We start from the raw sequence: 25887 nt of genomic DNA, 5'->3' as shown, positions 1-25887 counted from the left end.
TCCTACCGTAGCTGGCACCGGCAGTTGGCATCTTGATAGATGACAGATTGCACGAGTCAGTCCTTTTCCAAATAAGGAGTGACGTCAACCATTTTAGTAATGGCGGCCCGAAGTACAGTAGAAAAGGCATTGTGAACTTCCGTAATCACCACCGGCCGTGTTTCGACTTCCTCAGGAAGACGAGCATTTGTTTGTCCTATTGAAGGAGGGGGGTTTTCTTAGCGGATACGGCGTTGCGTAAATGTACATTTGTTGTCATGAGCAAAGCTGGAGTAATTGATGCTAAAGTGCTTGACTCATGTTTAGTGTTGTAAATTTATTGCCTGGGTCCCAAAGTAACGCAATGGTGAAGGCAAGTCATTGAAAAATGTCCTCAGTGAGTCATCTGTGTGAGCCGGCTTTGAAACAAGCAGACTTTGCCTTTCTATTGGTTGTTGATTAAATCGTTGATCATAAATTATAAGTCGTCATAACCGCAGGTGGGTATGGTAGCCAAAACTCTACTCAAGTGTAATATTTCTGTCGTGCAGTGGTTAGCACATTCGCCTAACACGCAAGCTCAGTAGCCTAGATGGTAAGGCGCCCGCTTTGAGACTGGGAGGTCGGTGGTTCGCGCCCCGGCCGAGTCATTCCTAAGACTTAAAAAGTGGTCGGCGGCGCCCTCTGTTGGCTGCGGCTGCATCGGCTCGCTACAACGGGTCAGGTGCAATCGACATTTCGTTCTGTGTACATTGTTACACAGAATGACAATACAAGGAAATTATTATTAATTATTATTAAGAGGTTCTCGGTTCGAGACCGGGTGTGAATATATGTCGGCCTTGAAAGGGATGGGCGCCAACATGCTGTATTTGCTTAAGACACACCACAGGAAATGAAAACATTTGTGGGTCTTGAGAGGGATAGGGGCCATCAGGGTGTACTTGCCCAAGACACACAACAGGAAATGGAACATATGTCGGCCTGGAGAGGGATGGGGGCCATTAGGCCTTACTTGTCCAAGACACACCACAGGAAATGAAAACATGTTGGCCTGGAGAGGGATGGGGGCCATCAGGCTGTACTTGCTCAAGACACAACACAGGAAATGGAAACATATGTCGGCCTGGAAAGGGATGGGCGCCATCAGGCTGTACTTGCCCAAGACACACCACAGGAAATGGAATGGCATGTTGGCCTGGAGATGGATGGACGCCATAAGGCTGTACTTGCTCAAGACACATCACAGGAAATGAAAACATTTGTTGGCCTGGAGAGTGATGGGTGCCATCAGGCTGTAGTTGTCCAAGACACACCAGAGGAAATGAAAACATGTCGGCCTGGAGAGGGATGGGCACCATCAGGCTGTACTTGCCCAAGACACACCAGAGGAAATGAAAACATTTGTGGGTCTTGAGAGGGATGGGGGCCATCAGGGTGTACTTGCCCAAGACACACAACAGGAAATGGAACATATGTCGGCCTGGAGAGGGACGGGGGCCATTAGGCCTTGCTTGTCCAAGACACACCACAAGAAATGAAAACAAGTTGGCCTGGAGAGGGATGGGCACCATCAGCCTGTACTTCCTCAAGACACACCACAGGAAATGAAAACATGTTGGCCTGGAGAGGGATGGGGGCCATCAGGCCGTACTTGTCCAAGACACACCACAGGAAATGAAAACATGTTGGCCTGGAGAGGGATGGGTGCCATCAGGCTGTACTTGCTCAAGACACAACACAGGAAATGGAAACATATGTCGGCCTGGAAAGGGATGGGCGCCATCAGGCTGTACATGCCCAAGACAAACCACAGGAATTGGAAACCTATTTTGCCCGGGAGAGTGATCGGCACCATCAGGCTATACTTGCCCAAGACACACCACAGGAAATGGAGACGCATGTTGGCCTGGAGAGGGATGAGTGACATCTGGCTCTACTTGCCCAAGACACACAACAGGAAATGGAAAAGTATGTTGGCCTGGAGAGGGATGTGCGCCACCTGGCTGTACTTTCCCAAGACAAACCACAGGAAATGGAAACATATTTTGGCCTGGAGAGGGATGGGCGCCATCAGGGTGTACTTGCCCAAGACAAACCACAGGAAATGGAAACATATGGTGGCCTGGAGAGGGGTGGGCGCCATCAGCCTGTACTTGCTCAAGACACACCACAGGAAATGGAAACATATGTTGGCCTGGAGAGGGATGTGTGCCATTGGGCTGTAACTGTCCAAGACACACCAGAGGAAATGGAAACATGTTGGCCTGGAGAGGGATGGGCGCCATCAGGCTGTACTTGCTCAGGACACACCTCAGGAAATGGAAACGTATGTTAGCCTGGAGAGGGAAGGACGCCATCAGGCTGTACTTGCCCGAGACACACCACAGGAAACGATGTCCCTGCTACTGTTACTTCAGAATAAACTTCCTCTTAAGTTATGACGAGAGGTGGGTAGTAACGAGTTACATTTACTCTGTTACTTTTACTTGAGTAGATTTTGGGACATTGTGTACTTCAAAGAATACTTTCTAATCACTATACTTTTTACTTTTACATGACCAGATTTTTGAAGAAGAAACTCTTTCTTCACTACATTAGGACACATTGAACCCGTTACTTATATCCCTTCCATGTAAGTACTTGTCTGTCTGTCTCTGCCAAGGCAAAATTATTTTCTCAGAGACCTCGTTTCTTTTATTTAGATTCGACTAGTGACCCAAATAACCACCAGGTGGCACTTGTGAGCAGAATTAGGAACGCTTCTTTGTTTTTACTTTATGTATGTGCTGTGTATTTCGCTGTGGCGTCACATACATACATACATACATACATACATAGTGTACATTCATACTGTACATAAAAACATATTTTAATGCACAGTGGGTTCACAATCTGAGTACACAGACTTAAAATTACACAAACTTGTAATTTACTGTTGATTAGATATGTTTTAATGATTTGATGATCTGAGTAAGAATTCAATAAATAAGACGTTGCTACAGTTACTCAGTACTTGAGTCCTTTTTAAACCAAGTACTGTTTTTACATTTACTCAGGTAATCATTTGGATGATTACTTTTTACTTCAGGAAAAAGTAAAAATAACACTATAAAGAAAAAAAACAATGTTTGAAATATATTCCATACTGTATCTCCAGCGCGCTAAACACTTTGACATTTTTATTGTTTAATATCTCGTACACCCATTGAGTACGGTTGGTGTAAAGTGTAAACAAGAGGCGAGTTGTTTCTATTGAAATAAAAGTGGAGTAAGAAAGCTTGATGCGGTTGAGAAAATGGCAGGAACGCTTTTTTTCGGCCACTTTTTACCACAGAGGAGGAAGTCGCCTAACTGTTGAAGCTCATCTTCCAAAAGTAAGTTAAACTTCACTTTATTTATCTTTATTGAGCACATTATTTTATGAAATGTTTATTTTTTTGGTACAAAACAATCCAGGTTAATTATGTAAACCTTAAACATACAAAATATAGCACTGAAGCAACTTACAAACAAATTCAACTTACGAACGGAACCTATCTCTTTCGTAAGTAGGGCATCGTCTATACACGTTTTATAGTGTCCTGTTTAGGTGTAGCATGCAGCTTTCCTCTTGGGCCCGACCTGTAGGAGGCGATAACGCTTTATAGGACAATGTTATACAAACTAATGCCAGCTGTCACGTAGGGCAGCATCTGTATTTGTTTTACAGCAGTCCTATTCACAAATATCCCATGAGCCAAATGCACCCAAAGAATAATAAACCCCCAAGTTGCCCAGCCTGCCTGCATTCAAATGATGCAGGAGGGCCTCTCGATTTCAGAAATTCCTACAGTGCATGAACACAACAAATTTAAAAATAGTGTCATTTTCAACCACATTGATGTGCACTAGGATATAGCACGCATGAACAATTTAAATACTGAATATTCTTTTACGATTAAATGCATTTTTCCCATTCAAGTGAAAAAGGGGATTTTATTCGATTTGTCATGCTTCCGAATTTAAATGTAACATTTTAGTTTGAAATTAGTCATACTAAGCTGTTCTCTAAACACCTAAAGTGACTTTATTTCCAGATTTGAAGATTAGGTCCGTCTTAATTTGTATTTGGACAGTCCTGATGTCATTTTGCTCACTCTCTTGTTGGACTAGCTGGACTATTTTGGACGTTTGGGTGTTTGTTCGATAGTTTTACAGTCAGACACCCGTCTCACACAAGTATACAATAGGAATTCTGAGTGAATGGATCACTGCATTGAGCTAATCCTTCTTTCCTACTTATTCGCTGACACATGTGACTCTTTTCTCTCTTTGTGTAGCCGCAAAAGAACATCCTCCGAAGGCCTTATGACGCAGAGACTGTCTGGGGCATTATACATAGTACGTTTTACTTGCATGCAACGGGTTGCTCAGGGTTATGGACTACTACTTTATGAAAGCCTTTGATATGTGTTAAAGAAAGCATGTGACAAGTGTTTATGAAAGCATTTCTGTTGTGGACCCAAAACGCAGGGGAGCATGGCAAGGTATTCAAAAATGTAATAAGCAAAATACTCAACAAAGTGCCAAACAAATGGTCAAAAATAATAAAATTGTCTGAACCGGAAAACAAAAAAAACAAACCTCACAAACCAAGTTAGTACTGGAATGGTGATGCCGGTATGGATGGTGATATTGATGGTAAAAAATGAGGACCCGACAGTGTTCATTTTACCTCTGAAAAGTTATGGGTCCCGGGGACTCGCATGCTCAAAAATCTATGGGTCCTCAAAATTTAGTGTTATCGAGGTTGAAATCGTAAATCGGCGACAAATATATAACATAAATCTATATATTCATTCAGTTTTAATCATCAAATTATTAATTCATTTTCTGCATCAAAATATTGTTGGTAATGTACAGATTAAAGCACAGGCGTCAAACAGGCGGCCCGCGGGCCAGATCAGGCCCGCTAAGGGATTGAATCCGGCCCGCGAGACAACACTCAGAGAAGCTCAAGAGAAAAGCAAGCTGCAGGTTGAAATATGTCAACTTGATGTTGCCAAAGAAAGGTGCCTTGAGCAAAGACACTGTACTTGTATTTCCTTTTCTCTCTCTCTCTCTCTCTCCCTCTTTTCCACCATTTTTCTCCCTCTCTGTGTCTCTGTCTCTTTCACTCTCTGTGTCTTTTTAACTTCCTTTTTTCCTTTTCTCTTTCTCTCTTCCTACCCTTTGCGCTTTCTTTTCTCATTTCTCTCCTTCTGTCTTTCTATTTCTCTTTGGATTTCTTTCTTCCACTCCCTTTCTTTCCCCCTCTCTCACGACTTCTGCTTTTTTCTCTTTTGTTTCTCACTCTCACTCCTTCTCTCTCTCTTTCTTTTTCCCACCCTCTCTCCTTTTCCCTCCCTCTTTCTCTTATTTCTTTATCTCTCTTTTTCTTTCTCTTTAATCTACTAGTCCGGCCCCCGACAGACTGTTTGTTCTATTGTGTGGCCCCCAAGTTAAAATGAGTTTGACACCCCTGGATTAAAGGGATAACAACAGACCTGTCTTTTTTATTTTCTCCTTTTGTACTACCTTTTTTTCTTAACTTCTTTATACAACATAATTCGTAACATCAATCATCAAAGCAAGTGAGCCGTTTGAGAGCCGGCTCTTTTTAATGAGTTGAGCCAAAAAAGCCGGTTCTTTAAAAAAAGACGGACTTCCTTTCACTCCACAATGAGATCTCGTTGGCCGAGATCGGGGTGCAGACGAAAACTTGAACTGCGAGACCAAAACAACAATGGCGGATCTGCCTGAAGAAAAGTTTGGAGTGCAGTAAATCTTTCTTAAAAAAAAAAGGAATCGGGTAATAATGACAATTTTGTGGCAAAAAGGTTGCGTCCCGGGGACGCACGTTGATTTGAGACTATGAGTCACATTGACCCGACCATGCGCATTGTCCACAGTGTCCTTATAAAGGTTCAGGATTATTAGGGACAGGTGTCTGGATACTGGATACACCTGTACCAATTCCAAATCCATTAGTCGCATCAGACCCCAACAATTTCAGCACTGTTTGAACGTTATTCAACCTATCTTAATGAACCAAAACATTCGACCAGCGATGACATGCAATCATGGGAGGTAGGTGAAGCTGTGTCTTACTGGTCATCATCATCATCACGAAAATATAACATTTAAGTGAAAAGCTGAGAAAAAATAAACAAAAGGAAGAGAAAAAAAAGAAGGAAAAATTTAGAAAAAAAAGCCAGAAAAAAAGAAAAGAAAGGAATGTAGGAAAAAAGTAACTAGAGAACAAAAAGAAAAAAGTAACAGCTCGGAAAAAATAAACACAATGAGATTTTTTTTAAAAGAATTAAAAAAAAAAGTAGAAAAAAAACACTGGTGCCATGTCTAATCTCATCGCATACCATGTTTCCCAGCCTTGGTATCGATGAATATAAAATTCAAATTCTCTTCAAGAAAACCACTAACAAAATGCCAGACTGTAAAGATTTTATTGCAGGCAGACAAGCAATACTATAAATTCACACATTATTTAAAAGAACATTCTTTGAGGCAGCCATTTTTTCTTATTCAATGTTTTGAGTGTGAGATGATCACAAAGGTCAACCGAGTGGACATTTTCGTCGTAATCCAGACCCTCCTCAAGGACCCCAGACCGACATACAGTGGAACCTCGGTTCTCGACCATAATCCGTTCCAGAACCCTGTTCGAAAACCGATTTGTTCGATCACCGAAAATCGTTTTTTCCATTATAAGTAATGTAAAATAGTTTTAATCCGTTCCAACACCCTGAATGTTTACCATGAACGTAAACATGAAGCTAACCCAGGCTAATCGTACGTTCGCGTTAGCGTAATCTTCCGTACGAAAGATTACGCTAACATGAAGGTGTAAAAATAAAAAAATCAGGTCGTTTACACGTCATTTAGCACCCGGGTCTCCACAACAAGTGGCTAGCGCTTCATTGGAAAGGGAGCTCCGTTCCAACACCCTGAATGTTTTACGTAAACAAAGCTAACCCAGGCTAATCGTACGTTCGCGTTAGCGTAATCTTCCGTACGAAAGATTACGCTAACATGAACGTGTAAAAATAAACAAAGGGCAAAGAAAAGAATTATGAATAGGATTTCTTACCTTTGCGGTGCTCAGCAGAAGCCATGCTGTATGTATAGCAAGATCGGAAACTCGCACACCTTCTTCTAATTTGCTATTATTTCTTTCTTAAATGCAATAGTTGTACGCACTACTCTTCTTTTTTCACCTGTAGCAACTTTGCTGCTTGCACCGACCTTCTTCGGAGGCATAATTAGGGGCTAAAACACTCCGTTCACCGATATCTAAAGCGAAAGCAAAAAGAAGTGAGCGCGCACGTCATAACAGTTCTTCACGAGGGGTGGGGGCAATCTACACTCGTACGCCGATCAGCAACGCACCCTAGCGTACCGGCGTTCGAACTCCGATTAATTGACCGAACAGCGAAGCAAGAATTTCTCGAAATTTTTGGTCGAGAAGCGATTTGTTCAAACTGAGAGGGGTTCGAAAACCGAGGTTCCACTGTATTTGATGGGGGATTCCGAAAAAGCCTTCAAAGTATGCAGGCCTTCTAGATGCACGGTTTCCCAAATTTCTATTCTAACTGTGTTTCGGGGTTTACCTAGTTGACTTTCAACAAAGGGGGAACTCTACTCTAAGAAAAACAAACGCCACAGCACTCTTCGTCTCTTTTGGTATTTATTTAGTGCTTCTACTCGTTTCCAGAATGCTAAACAATACTTTTGAAGAAAAACAAACACATAAAAGTGTCCAGGAACAGCATAACACACTTTACCCCCCCTGTTTTGACAAATGTACTCTGAATGGACAAAAAGTGTCAGAAGTGCATTGGTTAAAACGCTATTTGATCAAAAGATATTCGAAGGCGATGGGACAGTAGCTCGTTTTGTTTCACAATTTTGCGGAAAAATCATCGGGGAAGCCGCTGGAGTCACTGCTGCCGTTTCCTCTCGGATTCCAGACAGAAATTCTCGAAGGCTTCTTCGATTTCGGGATCCATCTCGTCGTCGAAATCGTACCTGTGAACGTAACAGATTCTTGTTTTGTTGCTATTAAACGACAATGAAGGCCTCTTTTTTGAGGATTTGGACGGCGGTACGATTGGGGTAACGAGCATCAACTTGCTAAGTGCACAAAGCCCATGCTGTTCTTAAAGGGACAGTGTGTTTTTAGTGCATAAGAGTGGTAAAAAAAACAACAACTTACAATGATTTAAACATAGGTAAAATCCACAAATTATCATATAAACATGCAATTTTAAAATACCGATAGGTCGCGAAACTAACATTTATTTTACACAAGCATCTTGCTGCTACGGGTACCCAAAAACCTTAAAAAGACTGGGCAAATGGTTAATTTTACATATACATATATACATACACATATATATATATAATTTTTATATATCAAATGTATATTGTAAGTAAACCCATTGTAAACCCATATGATTGTTTTTGAACTGAGAGAAAAATACTCCATGTTATAATGCAGGGGTGTCAAACAGGCGGCCCACGGGCCCGCTAAGTGATTGAACCCGGCCCGCGAGACAAGGCTGAGGGAAGCGCAAGAGAAAAGCGAGCTGCAGGTTGAAATACGTCCACTTGATGTTGCCAAAGCCAGGTGCCTCTCACAAAGACACTGTAGTTGGATTTCTTTCTATCTCTTTCTTCCTCCTTTTTTCGCTCACTGTCTATCTCTCTCTTTCACTCTATCAGTTTCTCTTTTTCTCTTAGTTACTTTCTTTCTCTCTGTCTGTCTTTTTACTTTATTTTCCTTTTTTCCTTTTATTTCTTTCTCCCTCTCTCTTGTTTTCCCCTTCTCTCTTTCTCTCATTTTTTCTCTCCTTCTTTCTTTCAATTTCTCTTTGGATTTCTCCCTTTCTCTTTCTTCCCCCTCTCACTATTTCTCTTTTTATCTCTTTTGTTTTTCACGTTATTTCTCTCTCTTTTCTTCTCACTCTCTCTTTCTCCCTTTCCCTTTTTCCTTGTCCCACACTCTCTCCATTTCTCTCCCTGTCTTTCTTATATTTCTTTCTTTCTCTTTTTTTTCTTTCTCCTCAATCTTCTAGTCCGGCCCCTGAGAGAATGTTTGTTCTATCGTGTGGCCCCCCGAGTTGAAATGAGTTTGACACCCCTGTTATAATGATTTACAACGCACCAACGACATAAAGGCGAGTAAGTCAATTTAAAAATCCTATGAGCCTTTGCATTGTTGGCTTGTTTGTTCATTTTGTCGTGTGGTGTTTGTTGCAACATGCCCAAAAAGAAAAGATAAACGTATCTAATGAAAAAAAATATATGTATTGATCGCCATTAAGACAATGGTGGAAAAAGATGGGAAAATACGTCCGAGTCAAGTCATATTTAATTGAATAGCCCTTAATCATTAGAAGTCTCAAAGGGCAGTACAGACTACTATTACACCATCCCCTGATCTAAAACCTACATGACGGCAAGGAAAGCTCAAAATCACCACGACTGGTCTATTCAAGTCCTCTAAAGCAGGTGTCGTCGATCTTTGCTAGGATGAGATCTAAGGACACCCATTTTCGTCTGCATTCCTAAGATATAAACTTATTCTGTCATTACTATGTTATTACTGTATTACTGATGGGCTGTATTAGCTCAGGAGGAAGAGCGCTCGTCTTGGGGCCAAGAGGTTGCAAGTTTGATTCTTTGCTCCCCCGAGTTAAATGTCAAAGTATCCTGGGGCAAGACACTGAACCTCTAATGCCCCCGATAGGCAGGTAGACAGATAGATAGATACCTTATTCAGGTAGGTGCCCTGTGAGTGTGTGTGTAAATGGTGTGAAGCCCATTGTAAAGCGCTTCAGGAGGTCTTCAGTGACTTGAAAAGCGCTATATAAATGCATATAACCAGGTTGTAATTATTAGACTTTGGGTCGAAATAGGCAAAGTCAACCGCCAAAACATCAAATCAGTTAGAAATCAAAATGACTAGATAATCACATTGACGCATGAATGGAGAGTTATTTTAGGTTACTAAACTGTTCTTAGGCGGCACCGAGTTAGTGACAAATTCTCCATTGGCTATAAATGGAACTGCTGAGGCGACCAAACAAATAAGGGGAAAAAGAAGTCGGATTGTGGACTTACTCGTCGTCTTCCGTTTCGTTTTCTCCGCCGGCGTCGTCGAAATAGTCTTGTCTTTCCATGATCTCCTGGTATTTCTCAGCATACTCTATGAAAGCAAGATGTAATCGTTTTTGTAGGACTTTTCACCTTACATCGCAGAAGAATCACTAACAAGTAAGCATTGGGTTGTTTTTCTCTCGTCACGTTCTTTCTTACCTGGGTCTGCCGCTGTAAAAGGTGTCCCGTCCTCTGTGTAGAAAGTGGGTTCGTTCTGTAGGAAAAACACAGGGATGATATTTGCTTGTGATGTTACGAATGGATCTATAGTCGCAAGTCATGCCCCGCATAAAGGGTGCGTGGTTAAATTGAGCCTGTATCCAGTGTCTGAAATAACATCCAAAAACATCTAATATCTAAAAACTAGCACCGAAGCAAATAAATGAAATGTTTTCCCTTCTACCTTAATGATAGGTTCATTCTGTTTTTAAATTGGACACCTGGAAAATAGATAACATAGGAGGGAATTGTGTTTTTTTAAACCATTATACCAGTGTCTGAAATAATATCTGCCCGGACGCCCGGGGCGTGCATCTTTTACGTCGGGCGTACAACGTATACAACGACTCTGCCCGGGTGGCTGACAACTTTTCCAAGAAAAACAAAACAAAAACAAAACAAAAAAACGAAAGATTTTTTTTTTTCAAATCAAACGTTTAAGTTTATTCTGATTTCAAAATCTTCGTTCGGTTTGGAAATTTCGGAATTTCGCTTCATTAGGCAATTTGCATACTCGCCAGCCAATCAGAAGCCTGCATCGAATAACTACGTGCTTCCGGACTTATCCGAGCGTTATAAGGTCGTACATTTGCATATCATTTTCTAAAGTAGACGCACAGAGAACATAAGAAAAATGAAGAAGTTGTTAGGAATCAAGCCAAAACCTCAGTCCCAGAAGAAAGATTCAAAAGAAGCTAACAAAATCTATGACGCTATAAAACGTAAACTTACATTAAAAGCATTGTGGAAAGAGGAGTTCACGTGGCTTGTAGCAGACAACGCAACGCAAACATTACATGAATGAAGATGAGGAAATACAGGTACATACTGATGGCAGATGGAAAACAGCAATGCAATGAACGTTATAAGTAGATTTATAAGACTTAATTCTAAAGTGTTGCTCTGTTATATATCCTGATGATCAATCCTTAATACTTTGCAACAATGTTTTTTTTTGTTGCAATTAGTGGTCTTATTGTGTTTCAAGTTAGGAAAAATAGGGCAGGCAACTTTGTGGCTGGGCAGGCGACTTTTCAGAGTTGTCTGCCCTGGTGTCCGCTAACTTTTTCCGCATGAGTTTCAGACACTGCTGTATCTCGTTGTTTTCCTCATGTCACATGAGTGAAGGCAAACGAGGCCCCGGTTTTAGCGCTCACGTGACTGACTCGCGCTGTGATTCGCGCTCAATAATTAGGTGGCGAAGAACCCAAGAGATGTCCCCCGCATGACCGTCTGACTGAGTCTTCATGGATCATTGCTGCCTTTATTACATGACATCTACAATCTGTTTATTAACATGCTTATTGGCTCTCTTCTCTCGCGTTCTCAGATGACTCCCATTTTGTGCGTTCGTGACCGTCTGCGGTGCAGTTCCGTAACCACCACACTATCTTCCCAGGAGCTGTGATTTTTCGCTCAAACTTGGGCCCCTACCTCGTCAGTTTTGTCCGTCTAGCGGCTAAAGACTCAAAAACAACTTTAAAACAGTCAAGTCAAGTTTATTTGTATAGCTCTTAATCACAAGGAGTCTCAAAGGGCTGCACAGACTTCAGAGTATTGCAAATTTCTATCTATCTATCTACCCTAGTCATAGCCCTCAAGAGGGGTGACCGACAGCAAGAAGAACACACACACAAAAACAAAGAAAATAAGGGTAGCTTGAGGCGTTTCCAAAAGAGGCCAATTGGACAGGACAAGTTTACAGCTATAAACCTAGGCAATTGTGTATTTTCTTTGGCCAATTTTTTAGAAATTTGGAAAGAGTTGTAAATGTTTGACTTCTCTTTCTAGAAGATAATCAATGATTTTGCACACTACTCAACGTATTTGCAATACAGCTCAATTATTAAAAAAAAACAGCATAGCACTACATGTATGCACAAAATAATAAAATCCTTCACTATACACTTTTTGTGTGTGTGTTTCACAGCATAAACTGTAATTCCTTATACATGTAGATACAAATGTCACAAATTTTATTCCTCAATAAAAATCAATAAAATGCACATCAAGTTACTGAGAATACAACTGACAAATAAATGGACAATATCTAATGGACAAAACATTTTTTTCTGCACATATTTACTGGTTTGTTCCCTGCTAACCACATAATATCTGCGTTACATCAATTGACCAGCAGATGTCAGCACCGCTAAATGAGCTATTAAATGAGGCCTCGATTGATCAGGCTTTGGGCAAAGGAATTGGCCCAAAAGACTCAAATCATTCACGGGGCTTCATCCCACCATCACTAATGATTGCCACAAATTTCGGATTCATAATTTTCTAAGGATTTGTACACCTTTTCCATGGCCAAATTCAAGCACCTTCCATTTTTCCCAGTACCATTAAAAGAATAAATTCTGGTGTGAATCATGTATTTTGCAAATATACCCGGGATTTCAGACATGATTTTTAGATCCTGAGTAGATCGCAGATATATTTGTGGATCTTAACAATACATGTGTAAATATTTTTGAGAAAAATCACTCCCCGTATGGGAGTTGGGTAAAAATGACGGTAATATGTAATAAGCTTCTCTTTTCCACGACGCATGCACTCTAAATACAAAACACTGCAGTGACAACTGAAAACATTTAAGACGCCCTTCTAGAGGAGAAAGTAAGTGATGTTTTTGCCATCATCATTCATATAATATATAAAAGAAGCAAATCGGGAGGTTAAACAGTACTTTATGGAATATTTACCACGTACTCAGGATATTTCAACGTTTTCACCAACAAATGAAGTCCTAAATTTATCAGGGTTCGTACAATTCTTGAACCAATACACATTTTAAAGTGCCCTGTTTATGTGTAGCATATGGCAAACTGTTAGCTAGTTGTCTCTGTGAGTTACCTGACTGGAAAGCGCTGACTCTCCATTGTGAAGAGTTGGATCCCTTTCGTGCACACTTTGTAGCATGCTGCGTGTGGATTTATTCTATGTTTTAACTGCGGTTTGGACTTTTCTTTTTCGAGTCATTCTTCATTCAAACTGCAGCTTCTTGGCATTTGGGTGTGATTTACCTGTACTCATGCACCTTTCAAAATGCACCTGCAGGGGGCGATGACGCTTCACCAAACAACCCCATACAAAGCACTGATATCTCAGCCTCCTAGTTTTCTCTGTTTAATGCGTGGACTATCAAGTCAGACTGCCAAGAAACATCCAAGAATTTAAACTCTTTACCCATAATCCAAGCTTTTTCCCTGAGCGTGAAAACAAAACATTGAATTCAAGCATTTTCAGGGATTTTAGGCGCCTCTACAAACCCTGTTTTTTTACTATGATTCAGACACTGCAGCTTTAGCTACAGTATGTTATATTCTTTATTTTTCAACAACAGTAAACCAACAAAATTAAAGAGTATAGGGCTGCAACAACGAATCGATTAAATTGATTGTTAAAAGCGTCGGCAGCGGGCTTCATTATCGATTTGTTCTGACGTTGCACTGTCTCAATAGTTGTAGTACCAGTTTGGTCGGGCAGAGGGCGCCTCAAGACCATTGAGAAACAATTTAAACACATGCAATTTCCCTACCTAAACAACGCATTCTGCCACACACTATTCAATCAAAAACTATATGGAAACATGTGAAAAAATGAAGACGAATAAGAAAGTTTCATTTTTCAGTAATAATAAAAGAAAACATAAAAGTGGGGCGCAACTCAGAGCTCATGATCATCTACATAAAACTGCATTGTCTGTGTAATAAAAAGGGTTGCCAGGTCTCGTGAAAAGCCTGTAGGGAACTTTTTAAGGAAAATCTGATAATTTATTTTCAAGCTTTATAGTTTGCAATATGTCCTAAATCTATCTGTTGTGTGTCAGAGGGGATGTATGTGTCCACTTAAGGAGAATGAGTTTCCATGCAAGTAGAGTGGAAAAGGAAATGACCATTTGTGCTGATATAGATTGGAGTGTTGTTGGCAGGACTACAAAAGGACAAAGAGTCGGCAATGTTTATCCGGATACCAGGGACTTTTGCTTAAATGGCGGCGCCCTCTGTTGGCTGTGGCTGCATCGGCTCGCTACAACGGGTCAGGTGTATCGACATTTCGTTCTGTGTACATTGTTACAAAGATTGACAATACAAAGGAAATTATTATTATTATTATTGTATTATTATTATTACTATTATTATTGCAATAAACCACAAGAGAGCGCTCTAGGCTTGTGTGGATCATTTTAATCTTGCCCTGTTGTGCGTATAAATGGCATTTCACCGAAGTAAATATTTTACACTTGTTCAAAGGGGATTTCTAATTCATACAAGAACTGAACAAAAATGGCACTGAAAAGAAAATCATATTTAGCAGATTACCATTCAAGAACATTGTAAAGCAGAAAGCAGGGCGTGACGATGAGTCTGAGGTAAGCAAAGTAGAACCGGAAGTTGGTAGCGGATTGTTTACGGTGACAGTGACACAGAGGATGCAAATTTCGTTGGATTTCGTCATTTACGGTTAAAATTATAGTTTGGGAAGCATGTTTTTGATGCTAGAATGATCTGAATAACGCTCAATATGTTACGTCGTTACTGAAATTAACAGGCATGTCAATAGAGTGACATTTGTATACCCTACAAACGTATTCAGCACGTTGCTCTTTTATTTTAAATTGCCATTTAAGACAGTACTCTATGTATGATTTTGGTGTTGGGTTTTATTAAATAAATTTCCCCCGAAAAATGTGACTTATACTCCGGTGTGACGTATATGTTGTTCCTTCTTAATTATTCATTTTTCAGCTGAGGCGACTTATACTCCGGAGTGATTAATAGTCCGTCAAATATGGCATAAAGACGCTGCTCGACTTACGAACTTACGAGTTGAATTTGTTTGTAAGTTGCTTTAGTGCTATATTTTGTATTTTTAAGGTTTATATAAGTATGTTTAAGGCTTGTATAAATAACCTGTGTTGTTTTGTACTAAAAAAAATAAACATTTCATAAAATAATATAAAGATAAAGTTAAGTTTGGGAGATGCGCTTCAAGAGGTCCTCCTCTGTAGTAACAAGTGGCCGAAAAAAAGCGATCCAATCATTTTCTCAACCGCACCAGGCTTTCTTATTCGCCTTTTATTTCAAAAGAAACAGCTCGCCTCTTCTTTACACTTTACACCAACAATATTGAATGCATGCACGAGATATTAAACAATAAAAATATGAAAGTTCTTAGCGCGCTGGAGAAACTATAGACATAGAGGGTATAAAATGTTTACACACGAACTAGGAAGCAGAAGCCGGGATGCTGGGTAACCTCTCAAAGCTCCACCACACTCCGGTAACGGCAGAAACAAGCACTAAAGTACTGTCCTCTACTCGAAAAAAGGTGCACACAATACAAAATCTAACTAACAGCAACGTCCGTATATTTTTCGAAATACCGAAACAATGTTCGTATCTACCCTTTTACATAAGTCTAATGGTCGTAAGAAGGGGAGCCTCTGTATACTCACCATGAAGTAGTTGGGGTCGTTGTCTGGCGTAGCATTGCTGGACACGGCGGCACACACTCTTCCCCATTCACTGGACCTCAGCTCTACTAGCTTCAGAAGCATTTGTCGAACATCCCTGAGCAAAAGAAGAAGACTTGCTCATGCTATTTGGTGCTACGTTTGCTTCCTTGTTCATCCAAAACTGCTGACAAACACACCTGCTGCATGTTCCATCCAGCACAATAGTTTCTATCCTTTGAATTAACTGGTCCATGAACGACTCTCCTCTTTCTTTCCAAGCATCGTCCAGTGCGGAACCCGTCAGCTTCAAAGATTGTGTGAGAAAATCAGCAGTTGGTAAATACAATCACGACAAAGATCAATTTCAGCCATTCAGGAATGAAGAACAAGATCAAGAACCTTGAGCAGTTTGACAGCGCAGATGATGTTGGCATCCATAGGACTGGAGAGAAGGGTGTTCAATAGGTCTTTCAATGCCACCAGAAGGATATCAGCTCGTTTTAAAGTTCCTCTGCTACTCTTAAGCTAAACAAAAACAAATCGAAACACCGTTACAATCAATCAGAGGTGAGATCGGCCCTAGAAAAATACCAACCCAACCCGACCTGTGGGTATTGAAGCCCGGCACATCCTGAACCCGACAAAATAACTCAATTTGAGGCACCAAGCCCCAAGCAAACCCAAATTATTTGCTAGGAATCGGGAGGAGTGTGATTTTGGCCACCACCACCACCCAACACCACCCTCTGTGGCCACTGCCAACTTTGTTTGACTACGCTACCTCCCATCCCTGAAATAAGATGAAGGAGCAAGGATTAAAATTAAAAGTAATGTATTTGCAAAGGTAAAAAAGTTTCTTTAACCCCTCAACGTTCCTGTAGAAAAGCTTGATTTCCAGTCTGATATCATGTTAAAGATAATATAGTACCGTATTTTCACAGCATCAGTGGGCCCCGCCAAGCAGTTTGATCAGATGTTATTAACCGTTCACTGCTAAAACTCTTAATTTGCATTTGTGTCTGTTTTTTTATCAAATTGGGATGACAATTGAGGCAAGCATACTGTATTTTTATTCAAAGCTCCTACTTGAGTTTGTTTGTGTCAACGAAATGTACAACAGAAAACTAAAACAAAAAAACTAGGGTTCGTAAACATTTCTCATCGTCAAATTCAAGCACTTTTAAAGGGATTTCAGAGCCCATTAAAAGAAACCCAGTTTGAATCATGTATTTCGCAAAGCGACAAATATATCTGCGATTAGCATATGTGATTTTTAATCTGGCCTGTGCATTCATCAAGACATATAATTTTTACATATGTGGACCTAAACAATATGTGGGGAAATTTGAGACACAACTCTCCCCATTCAGGTGTTTGGTAAAATGACAGTAATATACATCTCTCATATATTTTCAGTTGCAGGAAGTTCTTTCCATTACAATTTCCCACTAGGAAACTACCTTCTTTTTTGGCATTGTTCATAATAAGTGTCCATAACTGATGCATAATCTATGCACTAATACAGACGCTCCCCTACTTACGACCATTCGACTTAGGAAAAATGGTATATACGGACATCACCCGAAGAAGAAATCAGACTTCTACTTCCTGGTTTGTTTGTGTACACACTGCACTGTATCTCTAGCACGCTAAGAACTTTCACGTTTTTATTTTTTAATATCTCGTGCATCCATTTGATACGGTTGGTGTGAAGCTTAAAGAAGAGGTGAGCCGTTTCTTTTAAAATGAAAGTGGAATAAGAAAGCTTGATGCGGTTGAGAAAATGGTTGGATCGCTTTTTTTCGGCCACTTTTTACCACGGAGGACGAAGTCATCTAACTCTTGAAGCTCATCTTCCACAAGTGAGTTAAACTTAGTTTTATTTATCTGTTTTGTTAAATGTTTATTTTTACCTACAAAACATTATAAGTTACTTTTGCATGCCTTAAACATACGTATATGAACCTTAAACAAAATATATCACTTAAGACACTTACGATCAAATTCAACTGACAAACGATCGCCCGGAACATATCTCATTAAGTAGGGCAGCGTCTCTACACGTTTCATAGTGCCCTGTTTAGGTGTAGCATGCCTCTTTCCTCTTGGGCGCGACCTGTAGGGGGCGATGACGCTTTATAGGACAATGCTTTACAAACTAATGACAGCTGCTGTTAATCATGAGAAGAAATGCAGTTGCAAATCCAAGTCACCACAGGACAATGTCAGCCTCATTTTTTTAAGAGACTTATTGAGAAACAATTTCACTTTAACCCAAAATTCAAGAACTTTTTAAGCCTTGAAAACACAACATTTAAATTAAAGCATTTTTAAGTACCAGTACAAACCCTAAAAGCCAAAAAACACTATTACACTTACCAGTAAGTTTTTAATGACACCTAGGGATGTATTTTCAAATGTGACAGGAAGTCAAAGTGTCCACATAAAATATCTTGGCTAACATTTAAACTTTTCGACCGTTAAAAATAGGAATAAAGACTTCTCACCTCCAGATGAAGATAGAGCTCCCCAAGAAAGAGTGCAAATGCATGGAACCGTTTCTGCGTGTCACGATCTCCTTGCACGGCTGCATCCCTCTGCTCAAATTCTTTTTGGCACCTATAAAAAACGATACCCTGTTGTTGTGTCAATCGGGAAAAAAGGGGGGGCCTTCCGTGATCTACGGCAGTGAAAGGGAATTTTACTTTTGCAGGAGCCGATGACGAAAGTTACCCTGCGGTGGGCTTAGGGTGAGATGATGGGACAGGTAGTTACAGAGTCTTGCGCCCGTGTAGGCGAAGTTGGGAATGGCGGTGGACTGCAATATAAAGGACGTAAAATAACATTTTAAACTGTCCAAAACCTTGACACAATTCCAGCAAACGTGTTGTAAAAACACATGTAAGATTCCAAAACACAATGCAATCTAAATTCTACAGCACTAGATCAGTCCTTCTCAATTATTTCCTGTCGCGTCCCCCCTTGGAAGAAGAAATCCTCTTGCGCAATCCCAAGACTAAAACCCAAAACAAATTGCCCAACAAAATTCTCCCATTTTTCCCTCCTTGCCAAAGCCCAGCCCGTCTGACAAATGATTTAACTTTGCCCAGCCGATTTATGCCTGGCAAATCTAACACACGTTTTGTACACCTTTGTTATGGTCAAATTCAAGCACTTTCAAGTCCAAGTTTTCTCCAGTACCCTCAGAGGAAGAAATCGAGCGCCGATCAAAATACGTTTTTCCTTTGTTGGCTTTAATGACTAAAATACAGTTGTATCTTGCTGCCAGCACATACTTTGTGCTATTTTGTGCTGTTTCTATATATGATGTACATGTTTTTGTGTCGATGGGCTACTATAAACTGACATGAATTCTGCCACTCTACTTTAATACATTACACTTGTTCACAAACACGGAAAAGGTTCTATGGGTGTTGGGTAATAATGTGGTCAATATATAATCAATATGGAAAAAAAAAAGAAAAAGTACTGAATATATAAAAAGGAGAAAATTGAGTCGAATTTGGACTCATTTCAATGATATTGATTGCATTCAATCTTACAGATTACTGATCTTTTGCTTGTGTTTAACTTATTCTATTAAATAATTGTTAATTAAAACATTATTTGCATGTTTTTCAGAAGATCTGTGTCTAATTGGTTAAAATACAATAGTAAATAGTTCATTTTTGGCATTTCATCATTTACTACTGCAGCGTTAATATTTTCAGTTTATATTTCATTGTTTCAAATTGTCAGGGATTTTGTGTCTTGTTCAACTTTAAATCTGTTCAGTGAGTAAAAATCTAAAATTGATTTGTATTTTACCTTTTTGGGGAAATCTGGGACTATTTTGTTTATATTTTATGTGTAATTCAGTGATCCCCAGCAAAACATTAATTTACTAACCACTAAATCAGTTGGTCCATAATGTTTTATTATTATTGATAATATGTCACAATTTTATTTTAAATTTTAAATCTGAGGAGCCGTTTGGGAGCCAAAAAATCCGTCTCTTCTCAGTGAGCTGAGCTGAAAGAGCCGCTTCCCAAACAGGAGCCGTAATTTCCGGGACGAGTCGAGTCTGATAGACTTGTCCTCTTAGATGCAACAGGAGGGGGCAGCAAAACTTGACATGACAACTCGATAATGAGGACTCCAGCCACCATCGGCGTCATTTTTACGCACTTAAATAAACAAATCATCCTTTAAAATCGTGGTCTATCAAGTCTGACTGCCAGGAAACACAGCAATGAAAATAATTTCAAGCATTTTCAAGCATTTCCCTCAAAAGGCAAGCATTTTCCTGACTTTGAAAACACAACTTTAAAATTAAAGCATTTTTAAGGATTTCAAAACCAATTCGAACCCTGCTATGAGCCATGAGTGTGAAAAAAAACCCCGACTACTAAAAATAAGAAAAAGAAAAAAAAACGTATTTAAGAGCAGTACCTCAGAGTAGATCAGATCCACCAGCTCGGCCAACAATTCCACTGTAGTTACATAGGAATTGAGCACGCATGTTATGTGTTCGACGTCTGACTCGAACATTCCAGGTGAAGAACTCAGGTGGCAAAGGAAGTCCCGCACCATCTCAGCCAAGGACGGAGCGGTGAACGCGTCGTCTGTCTCTTCATAATAGCTCTGATTCTTAATGAGTAGAGGGCAACAATAAAAACTTGGAAGACCGTTTTAAAAGAAAGGAGAACAAACTTGATTATGCCACGTACATGATTTTGGTACACAGCAGACGGGACAAACTCTGGAGCGCTAGCAGAGAGACTGGATGACTGTACCAAGGAATTCAAACGATGATCTGACACTGAAGGACTGTTGGCGATTACACTGTTCTGACCCACGTTCTGTCTTGTACTATCTGAAAGGAAGAAAACAAAAAACTGGTGAGTATACCGCACAAGTGCATAGGAACATTCAAGTCAACTTCACATGCATTTGACACAATCAAGCAATACTTTTTAATAGGTAAGTTAAAAAAATATGGAATTCGAGGAAAAGTTGGAAATTGGATGAAAAGGGACCAAACCGTCAGGGAACAATAGTTTAGCATGGGACATCACAGCTAAAACAATCTTGGTATTTTATGTGGGGTTCCACAGGGATACGTGTTTGGACTCTTCAATGTGTACAAGAACAATTTTTTTTGTAACTTCTAACTGTCAATTGGGAATTGAAATTAATTTTGAAAATGGATGGATAAAAACACATGATCATTAATTGTAAATAAGGCCAAAGTAACGTTTTTGGGCAATTTTACACAAAACAGAATGACTTATTCTGATTGATGATGCAACAATTGAAAATGTGAGTGAAAATAAATTTGAGTCATAATCAATTAAAAAAAAATCTTGGAATACCTACGTCAGGCACATAAAAGGCAAAATCTCCAAAAACATTGCTTGCAGTTTTTAACAAGGTAAAAGCATTCCTTGATGAGGACGCACTCCATACTTTGTACTGTACCTATGTTCTTCCAGACCCAACATATTGTAGTGAAATGTGGAGAAACACTTATAGATGTGTATATATATATATATATATATATATATGCATTACTATGTACTATTATCGCTTCGTTAAATGTAGTAACTCAGTCATCAATCTTTCTTTCTGTTACAAAACTATTAATTGACTGTAAGTGTCCTAGTACAACTTGTATCGCACCTGGTGGGAATATCAATACAACAAAAGTGGCAGGAAATTTACTTTATGTTATATATATATATATATATATATATATATATATATATATATATATATATATGAGACATACATGTGTATATATCATCTCAATAGCTGCACCGCTTATCCTCAGTAGGGTTGCGGGGGTGCTGGAGCCCATCCCAGCAATCATCGGGCAGTGGGCAGGGGACACCTTGAACTGGTTGCCAGCCAATCGCAGGGCACACAGGAGCAGACAACTCGCTCGCTCATTCACACCTAAGGACAACTTGGACCGGCCAATCCACCTGAAATGCATGTCTTTGAAATGTGGGTGGGAACCGGAGTGCCCGGAGGAATCCCACACAAGCACGGGGAGAACATACAAACTCCGCACAGGAGGTCCGGTAGCTGGATTTGAACACACACAGGAGGTTCCCAAGACCTTAGAACTGTGCCGCACACGCGCTAACCACTGCCGTGCTACACATATATATATATATATATATATATATATATATATATATATATATATATATATATAATTATATATGCATGCTGAAGTTGAGCAGTTTCATTGAGTTTTTTTAATAGAAAAGATAAAACCGAAACAGAATACTATGGTTTTGTGATTAAAGAACAATGCTGTGATGATTTCACAAGAGCACTTTCAAAATAGTTGACATTCATTTATATACCGGAGGGGCGAAACACAGCGCGCTATTACAAAAACGAAACATAAATCAGTGGAAAAACACTGGTCCTTTGTCCAGACCGAATCCTGCAGGTGGTTTGATAAGACTCAAGTCCTCCCTCCCAACAGTAGACCAGAACACCTCTTACAACAATATAGGCTGTATAATGGCCAAATGAATGGAAACGTCAGAACAAAGTACCGGTAAATAAGTAAAACATGTATAATAATCATTGTATTTTGTACATTTACTTAATAAAATAAAAATTGAGTTAATTCAACATCTTCATACCTTTTTTTGCAACAATACTTCAGGCCGATCTTATTAGAAACTGAATACAATTATCAATGAACATACATTTTTTTACTGACCATTAAAAGAGCTGTACGGAATTTGAATCTTTTTAACTTGCTGCCATAATCTCATGACCTGTGTCATCATTACAGCCTCAGTCAGTTCGTTCATGATGCGCGTATACTGTAGGTACGTGCCTTTATTAGATGCGAATGAATAAACACTTCTTTTTTCATCTTACTGGGGTTTGGGTTGGTGTTTGGGCTCTACTTGAACATACCTAGTTTCATCAATTTAATCTACACTAACAAATAGAAACCAAATGAGAACCTGCTGGGAAAAGAATGACGTCACTCTCCAGCAACCTTATCATCCAGCCTGCCAAACAAAAATTGTCAAAATACAATGACAATACATATAATAATAAATAAAGTACTACTAATAAAAATGTTATTTGGTGCAAACATTGTGCGTCTATAACAAGAATACTACTACAGAAAAACTACAATAATAATACAAATTTATTGCAAAACAAATATCAAATTTGGAGCTTTAAACCAGGGACATAATATACTATTTTGCTTTCAATCTGAAAAGAAAAAAAAATGACAGAAGTACTACAAAAATATTACTAGAGTAATAGTATAATACGAAATGGACTCTGGCGCTTCATCACTTTTGCTGCTGCTGGACCTTAGTGCTGCTTTTGACACAGTGGACCATAATATCTTACTAGAACGGTTGGAAAAATTGATTGGTCTCTCAGGAAACGTCCTCTCATGGTTCAGATCCTACCTCTCAGATAGGACGCAATGTGTTAAATATGGCGAAATGACATCTGAGCCCTTTGGTGTTACCTGTGGTGTTCCGCAGGGTTCAGTACTTGGCCCCCTTCTTTTCAGCATTTACATGCTTCCATTAGGTGATAATATTCGAAAGTATAATACCAGTTTCGATTTAAGATAATACTTTGCTTTAATTGTGAGTGTTTCAAAACCATTTTGATGAAACTAATCTATTTTAAAAAATATATAAAGAAATATAACACGTAGATGTCCGCATGTACATTTATCCATATCATCTCATCTCATTAGCTGCACCGCTTATCCTCAGTAGGGTCACGGGGGTGCTGGAGCCCATCCCAGCAATCATCGGGCAGTGGGCAGGGGACACCCTGAACTGGTTGCCAGCTAATCGCAGGGCACACAGGGACGGACAACGCGCTCGCTCATTCACACCTAGGGACAATTTGGACCGGCCAATCCACCTGAAATGCATGTCTTTGGAATGTGGGAGGAAACCGGAGTGCTCGGAGGAAACCCACGCAAGCACGGGGAGAACATACAAACTCAGCACAGGAAGTCCAGTAGCTGGATTTGAATCCACACAGGAGGTTCCCAAGACCGTAGAACTGTGCCGCACACGCGCTAATCACTGCGCCATTAATTTAAATCATTGGATAGGTCTCCGGGATCAGACCGTTGGCCAAAATGTTGTAATACAATGCTCTAATAATTGCCCATTCCTGTTTTAGGGGAGTAACATTGTGTAAGAACAGAATTGCCCAACAATTATGTCAGTTTTCCTTTCCCTTTTCTTTTAAATGGGTATTGATCTGACACATTTTTGCGACACTTATCACGTGACCAAAACAGTTATCATTAAGAACAGGATTTCCTTGGTTACATGTTAGTAACCGAGTAGCGTTTGATGAAATGACGTCATCACCGAGGAAACAACATTAAAAAACGCTATATAAGCACTATTCGGAGGACATTTTTAGCATTCGACACGAAGAAATGTAATGGTCGTTTTTTTCAATTCCGAGATATTTAAGAGCAATGGTGTACATTCTAAAACGCTTTTAGGTTTGAAATATACAACGACAAAGGGAAGTGTTACAAAAATATGAGCTGATGGCTAGCTAGCGTTAGCATTTCATCTGTGTGTGCGTGTGTTGTGTTCCATACCGCCGCTGCCACCATTTTCGGTCGCCGCGTTTACGTTGCTGTCAGCGGGTACTGGGAAGGTTCGAGGCTGTCGTAAAGGTTCGCTTTGGTTGAAAAGAGAACAATTGTTGTCGCCACCCCATTCCGGGAATTCGGCTTCTGCTGGAAAATTTCGGTTTCTCCCTGCTCCGGGAGCTCTGTTGAAATGATCGTTCATGACCCGCTCGTCTCTTTGTTTTTTTTTTTAACTTTGGTCCCGGGACAAATACATGGGCAACGAGGAAAATCCCAATTCCCGATGAAATCTTAGTTTTTTTTAGCAATATTACTTTCTTCGGTTAGATCATGTTGCTGTTGAGTCCATTATTAACTTTTCGGACCACTTCCTGACAACAAACCCCTTGTTCGTTTAGTATTGATGGTAAGCCGTTGCCATCTAGTGGTGTGGAGTAGAAATTGTTGTTTACATTTTTTTCGTCTCAGAATAAGTCATGTCATATTTATTTGTACAGTACTGTATATCCAGGGTTGGGTACGGTTACTTTAACTTGATTACTTTCAATTACTTTTGGATTACTCCAATACCAAATATGCTAATAAAAGACAAAAGAAACTAAATATGAATACAATGATGACTCACAACACGTGGTAAGCTTTCTCTCCTGGCTTTGATCTCTTTGATCTTCGGCAAAACTAACATAAAATGCGACAGAAACAAAATGAAAATAAATCCAAACAGCTAGCCAACATTATTTTTGCCGTTTCATGTGTTCCGTTACTCCCCAAGCCTGTACAAATTTAGTCATTTTATTCATATTTAGTTTATTTTGTCTTTAATTAGCGTATTTGGTATTGGAGTAATCCAAAAGTAATTGAAAATAATCAAGTTAAAGTAACCCTACCCAACCCTGTGTATAGCTCAGTGGTGGGTAGAGTAGCCCAAATTTTTACTCAAGTAAAAGTACCGTTACCTCAGAATAATATGACTCAAGTAGAAGCTAAAGTAGTCATCCAAATACTTAATTGAGTAAAAGTACAAAAGTACTTGCTGAAAAAAAAGTCTGTAACTGTAGGAATGTTGTACTTATTGTTTTTTTTTGAAACAACAAATCAGATCATTTAATTATCAAATTTATTTCAAAAGTAGATTAAAATAATCAACGTATTTTTAAGTGTTTCATGTCAGGACCAGAACGGAGACAGGACCCACTTGCGTTACGTTTCTCTCAATTTTATTGGAAGAAAGTAAAGGGTTGCCCCCATGATCCGGTGATCGCTGGGCGCGGAAACAGGTCGCTACGAACGCGGAAGTGGGACTTCCGTGGCGAGCGATGGCGGTGTCAGGAACGGAAAGCAGCCGGGACAGGAGAGCAAAAATGTGGTCTGGGTCGGAAGCGAGTCGTAAGCC

The 25887-nt window shown here is 39.7% G+C and overlaps 1 protein-coding gene across 1 annotated transcript; it reads right to left on the bottom strand.

Moving 5' to 3' along the window:
- Window positions 1-6445: 6445 nt before the first annotated feature.
- paip1 (poly(A) binding protein interacting protein 1) lies at window positions 6446-24881 on the bottom strand. The gene is made up of 11 exons (XM_088336790.1): window positions 24501-24881; window positions 20593-20738; window positions 20315-20512; window positions 18568-18680; window positions 18370-18481; window positions 16262-16387; window positions 16060-16166; window positions 15863-15977; window positions 10339-10393; window positions 10144-10228; window positions 6446-8046 (listed from the first exon to the last, which is right to left on the bottom strand). Exons 1-11 carry the CDS (start codon window positions 24694-24696, stop codon window positions 7959-7961), a joined length of 1341 nt encoding a protein of 446 aa, XP_088192916.1. The 5' UTR covers window positions 24697-24881; the 3' UTR covers window positions 6446-7958.
- Between the last annotated feature and the right edge of the window lie 1006 nt (window positions 24882-25887).

This window comes from Urocampus carinirostris, chromosome 5 (assembly GCF_059441175.1).
Source record: "Urocampus carinirostris isolate Australia breed hairy pipefish chromosome 5, RoL_Ucar_1.0, whole genome shotgun sequence".
Lineage (NCBI taxonomy): Eukaryota > Metazoa > Chordata > Actinopteri > Syngnathiformes > Syngnathidae > Urocampus > Urocampus carinirostris.
This window is presented reverse-complemented; position numbering and strand designations above follow the sequence as displayed.

Coding starts and splice junctions, on each gene's coding strand:
- paip1 (XM_088336790.1), bottom strand. CDS start 24,696: ATGAACGATCATTTCAACAGAGCTCCCGGAGCAGGGAGAAACCGAAAT. Junction 20,513..20,592: donor CTGCTGTGTACCAAAATCAT/GTACGTGGCATA, acceptor CTACTCATTAAG/AATCAGAGCTATTATGAAGA. Junction 15,978..16,059: donor CTGGATGGAACATGCAGCAG/GTGTGTTTGTCA, acceptor TCTTTTGCTCAG/GGATGTTCGACAAATGCTTC.